At 36.2% G+C, this 10,798-nt stretch overlaps 2 protein-coding genes and 2 long non-coding RNA genes across 8 annotated transcripts; 2 read left to right on the forward strand and 2 right to left on the reverse strand.

Annotated features, from left to right (window-relative positions):
- Positions 1–13: 13 nt before the first annotated feature.
- Positions 14–5,167, forward strand: LOC117238478. Of its 5 annotated transcripts, XM_033503390.1 has the most exons (11): positions 14–283; positions 388–655; positions 714–848; positions 1,512–2,114; positions 2,222–2,521; positions 2,626–3,452; positions 3,567–3,740; positions 3,810–4,050; positions 4,182–4,308; positions 4,391–4,572; positions 4,675–5,167. In XM_033503390.1, the coding sequence occupies exons 4-11, from the start codon at positions 1,563–1,565 to the stop codon at positions 4,918–4,920; spliced, it is 2,649 nt and encodes an 882-aa protein (XP_033359281.1). In that variant the 5' UTR covers positions 14–283; positions 388–655; positions 714–848; positions 1,512–1,562; the 3' UTR covers positions 4,921–5,167. The 5 variants fall into 5 exon arrangements, with proteins under 5 accessions (XP_033359281.1, XP_033359279.1, XP_033359280.1 ...); XM_033503388.1 differs by lacking the exon at positions 714–848 and having other exon boundaries at positions 388–685; XM_033503389.1 differs by lacking the exon at positions 714–848 and having other exon boundaries at positions 388–685; positions 1,519–2,114.
- Positions 4,117–4,501, reverse strand: LOC117238487. Its single transcript, XR_004494216.1, has 2 exons — positions 4,365–4,501; positions 4,117–4,286 (listed from the first exon to the last, which is right to left on the reverse strand). It is a non-coding gene; the product is annotated as an uncharacterized LOC117238487 (long non-coding RNA).
- A 114-nt stretch (positions 5,168–5,281) lies between the features above and the next one.
- LOC117238461 lies at positions 5,282–7,378 on the forward strand. Its single transcript, XM_033503364.1, has 2 exons — positions 5,282–6,083; positions 6,144–7,378. Exons 1-2 carry the CDS (start codon positions 5,958–5,960, stop codon positions 7,005–7,007), a joined length of 990 nt encoding a protein of 329 aa, XP_033359255.1. The 5' UTR covers positions 5,282–5,957; the 3' UTR covers positions 7,008–7,378.
- An 82-nt stretch (positions 7,379–7,460) lies between these two features.
- On the reverse strand, positions 7,461–8,691 carry LOC117238462. The gene is made up of 3 exons (XR_004494210.1): positions 8,251–8,691; positions 7,863–7,956; positions 7,461–7,620 (listed from the first exon to the last, which is right to left on the reverse strand). It is a non-coding gene; the product is annotated as an uncharacterized LOC117238462 (long non-coding RNA).
- Between the last annotated feature and the right edge of the window lie 2,107 nt (positions 8,692–10,798).

Consider the following 10,798-nt stretch of genomic DNA (forward strand, 5'->3'; position numbering starts at 1 on the left):
ATAACTAACCACGATTTCGTTCCCCCTCTCCTTAACCGAGATGATTTCGACCGTTTCACGAGTAAATTCCTCCTTTCGTTTCTTTACCGCTTCCACTGCCACTTTCCGTTGTCCTTGTTTACTTCGCGTTCAGTCGCGATCAGTGCACATAGAATACATACGCTTCGAAAAGGAAGAATTGCACGACGCAACGGCTAGAAATTATTTCAAATTTCGGAACAAAGTGATCTATCTTCTATGACGTTTTCTGCAACGATCGTAACGTGAATCGCAATGCAATAACGTAAGTGTCTTGATAACTCTGAGTAAAATTTTGTCTTTGTCTCTTCCTTCGTTCGTTTATTCTTTGGCGACATGCATACTGTCATCTTTGTCTTTTTCGATTAGAATTCGTACGACTATGCCAACTGGATAGTTCCCGTGTGAACCAACATGTATACGCGTCCATATGCAAATGGAGTTGAAACATCGTCATCGTCGTCGATAGTTGCGCATGCGCGTCCGCTATCGCGAAACGGACAGAAGCGTGATCAGTCGGCGGGTCGGCCAACTGGTTTAGCGCGTGTCGGTTTCTCGACGGTCAGGATCGATCGTTACGATTATTATTTCACGAGAGAAGATCGTATGTGAGGAGCGATCGGACGAAAATAGACAGGTGGGCCGACGCGAGACAATCTTTAAATAGGTGGGTAAAGTTGTGTGATTATCCGTAGATCGTGGAGTGACGAAAAGACACGATGATATCTTTCGTGGACACAACAGAGCAGTAACGGCTAAACTTCGCTTCAAGTTACCGCCGAGTGTGCTCTAACGCCCCATGTTATTTATTGAACGCTCGCAGATTTCGTGTAGCTATTTAATCGTTTTGTAATTCAATAACGAACGCAGTGTATGCGGTGAACGCGTGAATCTCTTTTTGCCATGTTAGCCATAAACAGTTGTCATCGTTCTCATTTTTTTACGGGTGACATATTCGCGTTCCGATTCAACGAGGCGACTACACTGAATCGTCGAACCGGTTGCAGAACGATCGATCGATAGTGCACAATCGTGTTCGCGATCCTAGTTTATCTAGCATTTAGCATGAATAATTAGCTTTCTAAGCGATACGTTCAAAACAAATGGTAAATACGATATATTCTACGAACAGCTTTTATTTATTATATCATGAAAAGAGCTCTCTATCTATCGTGATAATAGAAACGCAACAGTGAATATTGCCGTTTTCAGGACTCCCTTGTCAATTTTGTACCCCTTGTTATTGTTTATGCGACTTACCGTATATCGTTTATTCCTTATTTCGCGACTTTATCATATTTTCTTAACTCGTTGGACTTCCAAATAAACTAATTATTCGCGTACACAGATATTATACATTTTTGCTTTTTGCAAGCGAAACAAATACGTAGAATTTTACAAATTATAATATTGCGTTACAAACATTATTTCTCTTTAGGTATAGGAGTAAATTCGCGATTATGATACGTACTGTATATCGAATTTGTTCGCAGGTAAAAGATCATAAGGATATCTTTTCATTGAAAAGGCAAGGATCATCGAACATGACGAATATCAACGCAGTGCCTGTACCTCGGAACCAAAATACCGCATTAAATTCCACTAGTTTTCACTTGTCGAATGGGATCGAAAATGTAATCGACAAGATCGAGAATCTTCGGCTTACTCACGACACGGTCGATCAATCGAATGAAATACGCGATTTCGACGCGTATCGGACGAAACACAGCGTACGAAGAGTCCCCGGCTGTCAAACGTCGAACAATAACGACATCTACGACTGCGATCATAACCATGATAGGGAGAACGATCGAAACGATCTGATTGAACGGGGACCGATTAAATCGCAATTTTGTTCGCTGACTCGCAGTCAACCTTACTGGACGAGCGTTGAACAGCCACGGAATTTTCAAGCAAACGAAACATTTCCAATCGATTACGATAAAACCGCGGAACAAATTCTACGTGATAAAGAATGTAGTGAAAAATTGAACGCTTGTCTCGATCAATTACAAGATTTGGAGAGAACGAGCTGCACTTACGATAGTAACGCTAGAGATGAAGATAAATCGCAAGTCTATAGTTTAAGGAAGGATGTACGTACTTACGTTTGTTTTTTTAATCGGACAGGCTGTTCCTTTTTTCGAATGAAAGTTTTATCAGTTAGGTTTTTCTTTAAAAACGTTTCACATTTCATTTTCAGTTTTCTTCGACTCCATCGACGATCGTCGGGAACGCTTTAAGCGACGACTTGTTATTATTGGAGAATGTGCTATGCGGAGCTTTTCAAGCCGCCCAACACGTAACAAAGAAGAGTTTCCTTCGTTCGCAGGAAACGGTGGAAGCTTTCTTCGATACTTGTTTGACCGATGGTAATACGATCGTTTCCAGTTCTGAGAGCTGTGAATCGAATCGTACTCACTCGCCGACTTTGCCCATTTCTACACAATCTTCGGGAAGATCGCAACCAAAGACGAATCACAGCCCAATCGGCTCTCCTCGGGTAATCGATATAGTATACGTATAAGCGTTTCTTATATGCTTAGAAAATTTCATCTGTGATCAATATTGCGATATATGCATAATCTGTTCGATGCCAATCCTTAGATCACCGTCACATCAACGTGCAGACCGGCGCAGATTTTCTCCTGTTCTTCAAGCTGTTCGCCTTCTTCTTCGAATCAGTCGTACGGTGACACATCAAGTCCGAACAGTTCGTTTACGTATCAGACAACAGCCGGTTCGCGAATCGAGGAACGATTCAAACAGGATTTCGAAAATTTCCAGTTTTGCAGGCTCGATGGCGATACTGTCGTCTCCAACACCGTAGTAAATAATATCGACGATAATGAACTGTGGTCACAAGTGATGGATGAACTAGTGAATAATTTAAACGGAGAAAAAGACAAAGTGGGAGAAACATATTTGCAGGACCCTTCGAAAGTGGAAAACGCCACGAATACGATTATCTTCCAAACCAATAACTTGCAGCAAGTCCGACACTCTTCGAATCGCGATGATATCCCCAACGAAGGTGTAACGGTTGCGAAACCTGTGTCTTGGTCCGACGTATCGTATCCTCTGGTATCACGAGCTAACATTCCTCAGAAAGATACCCAGAAGATCGAAACGACGGACGATGCTATAAATGCGCCTTTGCTTTCAAGTTACACAAAATATGATAAAAGTTACGGTACTCTAGTTAAACAACGTCCGGCAGAAACAATCAGTACGAAGGACGATATCCATCATGAGCGTAATTTCTCCCCGTTGTTTAACTCGTTTGGTGACTCCTCGCCAACCGCGGGCGCGATCATCGCTACCAATTTCAGCTTTGATGATTTTACTACGAAAAGCTTACCAACGAGTCCTAAAGACGATTATCAAATCCCAAAGATGGTTGCTTCGTTCGAAGATCATTCTCAGCAACGCTGGTGAGTCTCGTTGAAGCTTGATAAACCGTTGCATGAGATACGGTGTACCAAGAACGATGCGATGCGAAATTCAATTGTATGTGAAATTGATACTGATGTTCTTTTGTTATGCAGTTTTAGCAATTCCGATCGAAATACGATACCCTGGTCATCGTTAAATTTGCCATCTGTAAAAGCAAGCGAAAAATTGAAAGAAAAATTGGATCCGCAAGAAGTGAAGAAGGCTATGATTAGTCTGCTTAAACGGTCGGCAAAAGAACTAGCCAAACAGGACAAAGATGGAGATACGTAAGTGATTTCAAATCGATCGATTATATACTCGTGAGCTGCTTGATGTAATTGCTTTTCTTCCCACAGAAAACTGATGTGCTTGGTTGGCAACCCGAACGAACTTGTTCAAAAGATGGCCTATTTGGTACCACTCGTAGAACGTATGAGTACAATCACAGGAGCTTTAACGATTATGAACAATCGCGGCGATGATGCGCTTTACTTGGCTGCTCTGAATTGTCCACAATTTCCGTTCGTTGCTGGTTATTTAGCTGCGACTATGTTGGAAAAAGGAATCAACTTCACTCAACGATTGTATCATACTCGAGTATATTACTCTCTCTTCTTTTCTTCCCATCATTCTTATTTCTCTCCGTCATTTTTTTAATATGCAAAATGTTTTTATATAATGCCTTCCTGATTTCTCCGTTTCTTAAAATTGTTGCATCCTTGTTACAGGGGGATACACTGATACATTCGATCGCTTCACAAGGGGATTCTCATGAAGAAACTCTAGCTGAATTGTTGGCTTTGAGAACCATCCAAGGGAACCGGCTATTTGACCTATCGAAACGTAACTATGATGGTTAGTTTGGATTATAGTGTTTCTCTCTCCTTGTGAAAGAAAACAATCAGTCTTACGTTTGTTCGTGTTTCCTCGTACGTAGGTAGAACAGCGCTCCATATTGCGATCGAATCGCATATACCATTTACAAAAGGAATCACGTCATTGGGAACGATAAAACTACTGTTAAAATATGGAGCAGATCCTAGAATCAAAGAAACAAAATATGGAAACAATGCATTACATATGGCGGTTTCTTTGGATTGCGATCCTGTTCTTGTAAAGGTATTGTTTTATTCATTGAGAGTCGGTTTGTTCTACTTTTACCATAGCTATTTCTCATCTTCCCTAATCGATTTGATTTATGCGCAAACGCGCTACCAATAGTTATTACTGGATACTTGGGCTTCTGATTTGGTGAACGCCGTCAATTACAATCACGACACAGCGTTGCACGCGGTAGCAGCTATGTCGACCAACGTTTCCTTCGACAGGCAGAAGGAAGTGTGTTGGCTATTGGTTCAGGCCGGAGGCCACACGAATTTACTGAATCATGAAGGAAAAACACCGTTAGATCTTGTTTCCACGGACAGGAAGGGAGCTATCAGAGAGATTTTTCACAAGAGGTCTTAAGGACGAACGTAGCATCGCAATATTTTAATATTGCAATGTTGCTACACCGCACTCTCTCGTATCGTTTTACATATACGTATATTATCGTTCACGCATCTTATCATTCGAACTGTTTCTCTGCTACAGACCGTCTTTTATACAGTCTCCCAAATATGGATAAGAAAACAAATCAATTTCGATAACAGCAATTAGGTTGTAGAAATATCGTTATACAGATCCATGATACAAATACACAGTTGAGATGTAAGTGCTGTTTTTCTTTCAAAATTTCATAACCATCGGCTATATATATATATATATATATATATATATATATATATATATATATATATATATATATATATATATATATATATATATATATATATATACAGTTTGTATATATACATATGTACATAGTATGGCAAGTTTATCATAAAAATAACGTCGCAATAATGGAAAATATCGCAACCGACATTTTTTTGTACAACCGCATTGCAGAACTAAAGAAAAATGAGAAAAAGAACGAAAGTTATCGAATACGTTGAAACTTTATCGAACTTTTGACGGACTTGTATACACTATATCCTTTCCGGTACAAAATTGAATAGTCGAGTACCATATGTTTCGAGCGAACTGATTCACGCACATTACCCTATCCCAAATTTATTGGATGGGACGTGTTGCCACCGAATTACCCGTATGTCATTCAATATGAAAGCGGCATGAAACAAGTGTCCATCTTAATCCTAACGATCAGCCTCTCGCAAGAGTTTATTCGATGTTCGACCTTTGTAGCGATACCGTGTTATTTTTTTCTACGTTTCTATCATGTAAATTTGCTTTAAGTGCATTATAATTTTCGTTCTTCTGCTAAACTCGTGAATTTTAAGCAATTCAATCCCAGTGAATGTTTTATAAAGAAGGAAAAGAGGAAGGAAGGAAGAATATACATATACATGTACATATATAACGGAATAGAGTCGATCGGAAATACGAGATAAAGTTCAGCCTACAAACGAAATTTACGGAGATAAATCTCTGGAAAATTGTAGGAAATGAAGACAATATCGACAGTGATGAGTAGTTGCGCGCTATTACTGATAACAGCTGCAAGTAATATTAGCGAACAATGCAAAATTCATGAAATGACGACAGTTGATTGCCACTGCATTGGAAATGAGGTATGAGTAATGTGAGTAATTCAAAAAGGATTTCGTTGCAAAATTTCTTTTCCTTTACAGGAATTTTTCCTGCCAGAAGGATACAACTATGAAAATGTGACGACTATACAAATTGCGTCCTGCAACATTGCGAATCTTCATTTTTCCAGTTTAACGGAAGCGAGTCAAATTACGGAAATTATCGTGCAAAATATTAGTGAACGTTTGATCTTTGAATTATTTTTAACATCAAAAAGATTAAAACGACTCAAGTTGTCGAGAATTGGCCGAATACCATTAATTAGTCGTGACACGTTCGTTAGGCTTAAAAGCATTGAAACACTTCGTATCGAAGATACGCGGATTAATAATTTCGCGGAACGATTCACCGACATAGCGATAACCAACTTTTCGATGATCAATGTTACGATCGAACGTATCGATCAGCTTGGTTTCTCGGCAAAGGGTGAAATTCTACACATTAAAAATAGTGAATTTCAAAATGTTACAGGTTCGTTGAATTTCGCTTACTTCTCAACCATAGAGATTCTTCATTCCAAGTTTCAATTGAATAAACCGGGTTATATATTGATCGAAGGTAATATTGTCTATATCGAGGACTGTGTTTTTTCCAATTCGAGCGCAAACGTAGTTGCGGCGGGAAGCATTAAGATAAATGATACTTGCGCAGATGGGAAAAGCTCTATGAGACTCTCATCGAATAATATTAAAAGTGTAAACAATCGATTGCCTACCGAAATCATTTATACCAAGAATAAAAACGAATCAGAGCATTTTTTCAGTCGAAATAATACAGTGTGTATTGCTGGAAATTGCAAATGTCCGAAAAGCAGTGGTCAGAGTCCACAGTTAGTAAGCCTGTTTCTGGCATATACTTTCCAATTTTTCTTACCAATCGTTATTCTGCTATCGATACTACCTTAATTTCGTTTTGGAACAAGAAACGCCTTATCTTTTTCTTTGTTTCTAAACTATTCAAATCATGGAATCCTGTTATTCGATGAAATTATTCTCTATCGTTCTGCATCTTATGACACATGTTTTCTTTTAAATAAAGTACAACTCCATCCCTGAATTATGTATGCAATTAATGCATGACCTGGTTGTTCTTTGTTAAATGATTTTCAAATTTTTGTGAATTTCCAATTTTAATGCTTTCATTCAATTCTAATACTTTTATTTAATGATTGATGTTAACACGTACGTAGATTCTTCTTTCATTGTAAATTTTCTATAGTTTGATGGCCTGAAAACATACAATTTATAAATATAATAGTGGAGTATACTCCTGCTTATGATTGTTTTTTTATGTACATAATATGTGATTACTTTTACCAAAGAAAAAAGTTATAGTATAAAAAAAGATATACGTTGGATGCAGAATACTTGATAATTGTATTGTATTAATACATTGCATTTAACATGATTAATATTATCAAACTTATCTGGTATCTTAGTATTTGCAGTCTGTAATATCGTAGAGTAAGCCAAATTCATTCAAATGTGACAATTTATTCCATAGCTCCATGATCCGTTCCTACAAAATAAAAACATATGTTATATATGCAAATTTGAAGAATTTTTGGGAATATTATACACAAGCTAAATTATACAAAACAAAGCATAATTTAAAATTATAATTCTATATCATGTAAAATTGTTCTAACTGTATTGTTTTCAATCTAGTATCAACTTGAAATGTTTTTCACGTTTTATCTTCAATCACGGTCGTGAACTACAAAAATGAATAAACAGAAAGTGCAAATATATGTATCTTACTCTATTGTTGAAAGATTTCATTAGAGAAAATGCATTTTTTGTAGTATGTGTAGAACACAGTGTAACATCATGCCACATAACCTAAAATATGAACCTTGAAAGAAGGAAGTGATATGTTTGCTGTACCCCCCACAATATAAAACAAGTTTCGAAATACATAATGAATATTCAGTTTTATCAGAGAACTCGATAGTGGACATAAATTTATGAATAAGAATCCTCTTTCATTACATTTACGAAAAAATATGTCAAATCTAGTGGGACGGATTGTCTAGTAACAATTACTATGTAAAATTTCTATATTTTTTCTGATTAATAAACGCAATAAATTTGTAAAAATGTAAAGAAAATAATACAATTTAATCTTATATCAAATTAATCAAGATACCTAATTCTCGGACGCAAATAGGTTGTACCACGATCTATACAGATTTGGAATACAATCTCATTGTAGGAGTAAGGCTCTAGATGTTCAGGCGATGTTAGTCAACTCGTCCGTAGTTGGACGCTTCAATCGAGAAGTTAGGATTCGTTGTGTAAAGCAATCTGTGTAACGCAAATAAAAGAATAGCGCGGTCTCGATTATTTCCGTCACCTTTTCTCTCTCCAATGCATTCACGTACTTGACTCCTGGTGGACCGAATATCAGGGGGATATAAGAAAAAAAAAACAGCATGACAATAATGATAATAGAGACCAAGTTTTGTCTGACATATACGATTACTATGATTATAATATTATTAGTTCGTATCTAACTAATGTCTAACAAATGTTATACAATACAAATATATGTTTCATTATTAGAAACCTCTGTAAACTAAAATTATACTATAATTTTGCTTTTTTAGTAGAAAATTATGGATTATGATTGTTTATTTATAGATATTTATAGATAATGTCAATAGTTACACAATTTTTTAACGTAATAAAAAAAATTAAATAGATGTTTACTTTCCAATATTGGCGTCAAATATTTAAATATATGTGTACATATTTTATTTGGAAGTTGTAATTTCAAGCATTTTTATTGGAGATAATACATATTTAACACTAGGTTTACGGGCGTTTCTTATATACCCATCTCTAAGAGCACCCGTCAAATTGACGGGTAAACGAAAACACGCCTTTTCTTTAAAAAATCGGTTTATTCAAACTAAGTCTGAATTAAACAATATTAGGCTTCACGTTTAAATAAATTATTAATAAGTAAAGTCTCTTTTTAAAAAATGGTTTCTGGAACACGTTTATAATTGTCTTATACCTGTACACCTTATAACAAGCCTGGCTATTACTTATAAATCTGTTCCATATTTCGGATATCAGCGCAAATTTATCTGTTTGTAATCTTTCGGAAGCTTTCAATTATCTTGCTTCATATGCGCCTAGGGCATATAGAATTCTTAGAAAACTACGTAACTCAGCAATTGTGATTGATCAGTCTTTTTTCAAAACTCGATGTGCCTCGGTTTCAATGCAATCTTTTATGTGTCCCATTATGTGTCTGTCAATTGTCAATTCGAAAGCACTAGTTACACAACCCTAGATAATATTTCTCTTAGCATAGCCAGTAGGTCCTGCGATATCCTTGAATATCATAGGAACGGGCGTCCCACCCCTAGATCCGCCTGCTTTCAGTTTTATCCACTGTGTCCCGTCAATTGCAATTTCAATTTCACCCATTACATTTTGGGACGTGTTTGGAATGCTCGTCCTCTCATCCTCGGAGTCAGAACTAGAAAAAATACGCATCCTTTTCTTGTTACGACACACTTTCAAGAAGTTTTCCTTTTCACTATCCGAAGATCCTTTATCCCTCCACTTTCAATGTATTCAGAATTTTCACTGTCAGCTTAGAGTCAACAAACACCGAAACCCCCTAATCACTGAACTACTTGATACGACGGACCAGATTCGCAGGCTGAAGAGACACTACCCGCTAGACCTAAACGCTAGATTCAATTAGTTATCTAAATTAAGTAATATTTACTTATTTATAATACTTACTTATAAATTATACTTATCTATAATAAGTATTAACTTATTATAAATAATCAGCTATGTCACTGCGCCACGCCAGAAAAATTACTGAAAATTCTCAACGCGAGAATTGATTGTAATTTTAATAAATAATAATAAAAACAAAAAAGAAAAACTGTCAGCTTCGCTTTGGCCTAATTCACTCCGATCTTCTTCGGAAGTATCCTCAGAACAATCTTCACTGATGTTAACAATTTTGTTCAATATCTTATTATATCTCCTGGATTTACTTATGATTGCTAGAAAAGGGGGATTGGTTAAAATAAAAAAATACTGTGCCCAAATTCAATTACCTTATTGTAAATACTTACAATAAGCGGGCATTGTCTACAATAACTGAGACTTTTGCATACTGTCTTTGAAAAACGTTCTTACACTGTCACTGCAGCAATCATATTCAAGATCGTTATTATAGTAAAGACTTTTCTTTCATTCTTATATTTATTATTGGAGGAATGGTTTTACGAACGAAGCAAACATATAAGGATTATTCATGAAATCAGCTAGCCCGTCAATTTAACGGGTGTTCAAATTTCAAAAATTAAAAAGCTTAGGAAAAAATAATTGTGTTTATAAATTCTTTGGATGAAATGATTAATATACGATACAAAATGATTAAAATTAATGCTATGGTTTTTGGGGTATTTCATTTCGAAGTTTGAAATTCTTCAAATTGGCGGATCCCGTAAACCTAGTTTTAATAATGATTCATAATTAATATTCATTTAAACAACGTTTTTCTCTATTAAATGAAATACTTATTTTGAATAAATGGAGAAAAGTTATGGGAAGTACATAGTTTAGTCACAGAGAAGATATAAAAATAGACAAATCACCTTATGGACATTTCGCAGCTCAGTGTGATTACCGTACCGACTTAGGGATTCGATTTTAATTTT

The sequence above is a fragment of the Bombus vosnesenskii genome, unplaced genomic scaffold (genome assembly GCF_011952255.1).
Source record: "Bombus vosnesenskii isolate JDL3184/JDL3185 unplaced genomic scaffold, Bvos_JDL3184-5_v1.1 scf7180000013512, whole genome shotgun sequence".
NCBI lineage: Eukaryota > Metazoa > Arthropoda > Insecta > Hymenoptera > Apidae > Bombus > Bombus vosnesenskii.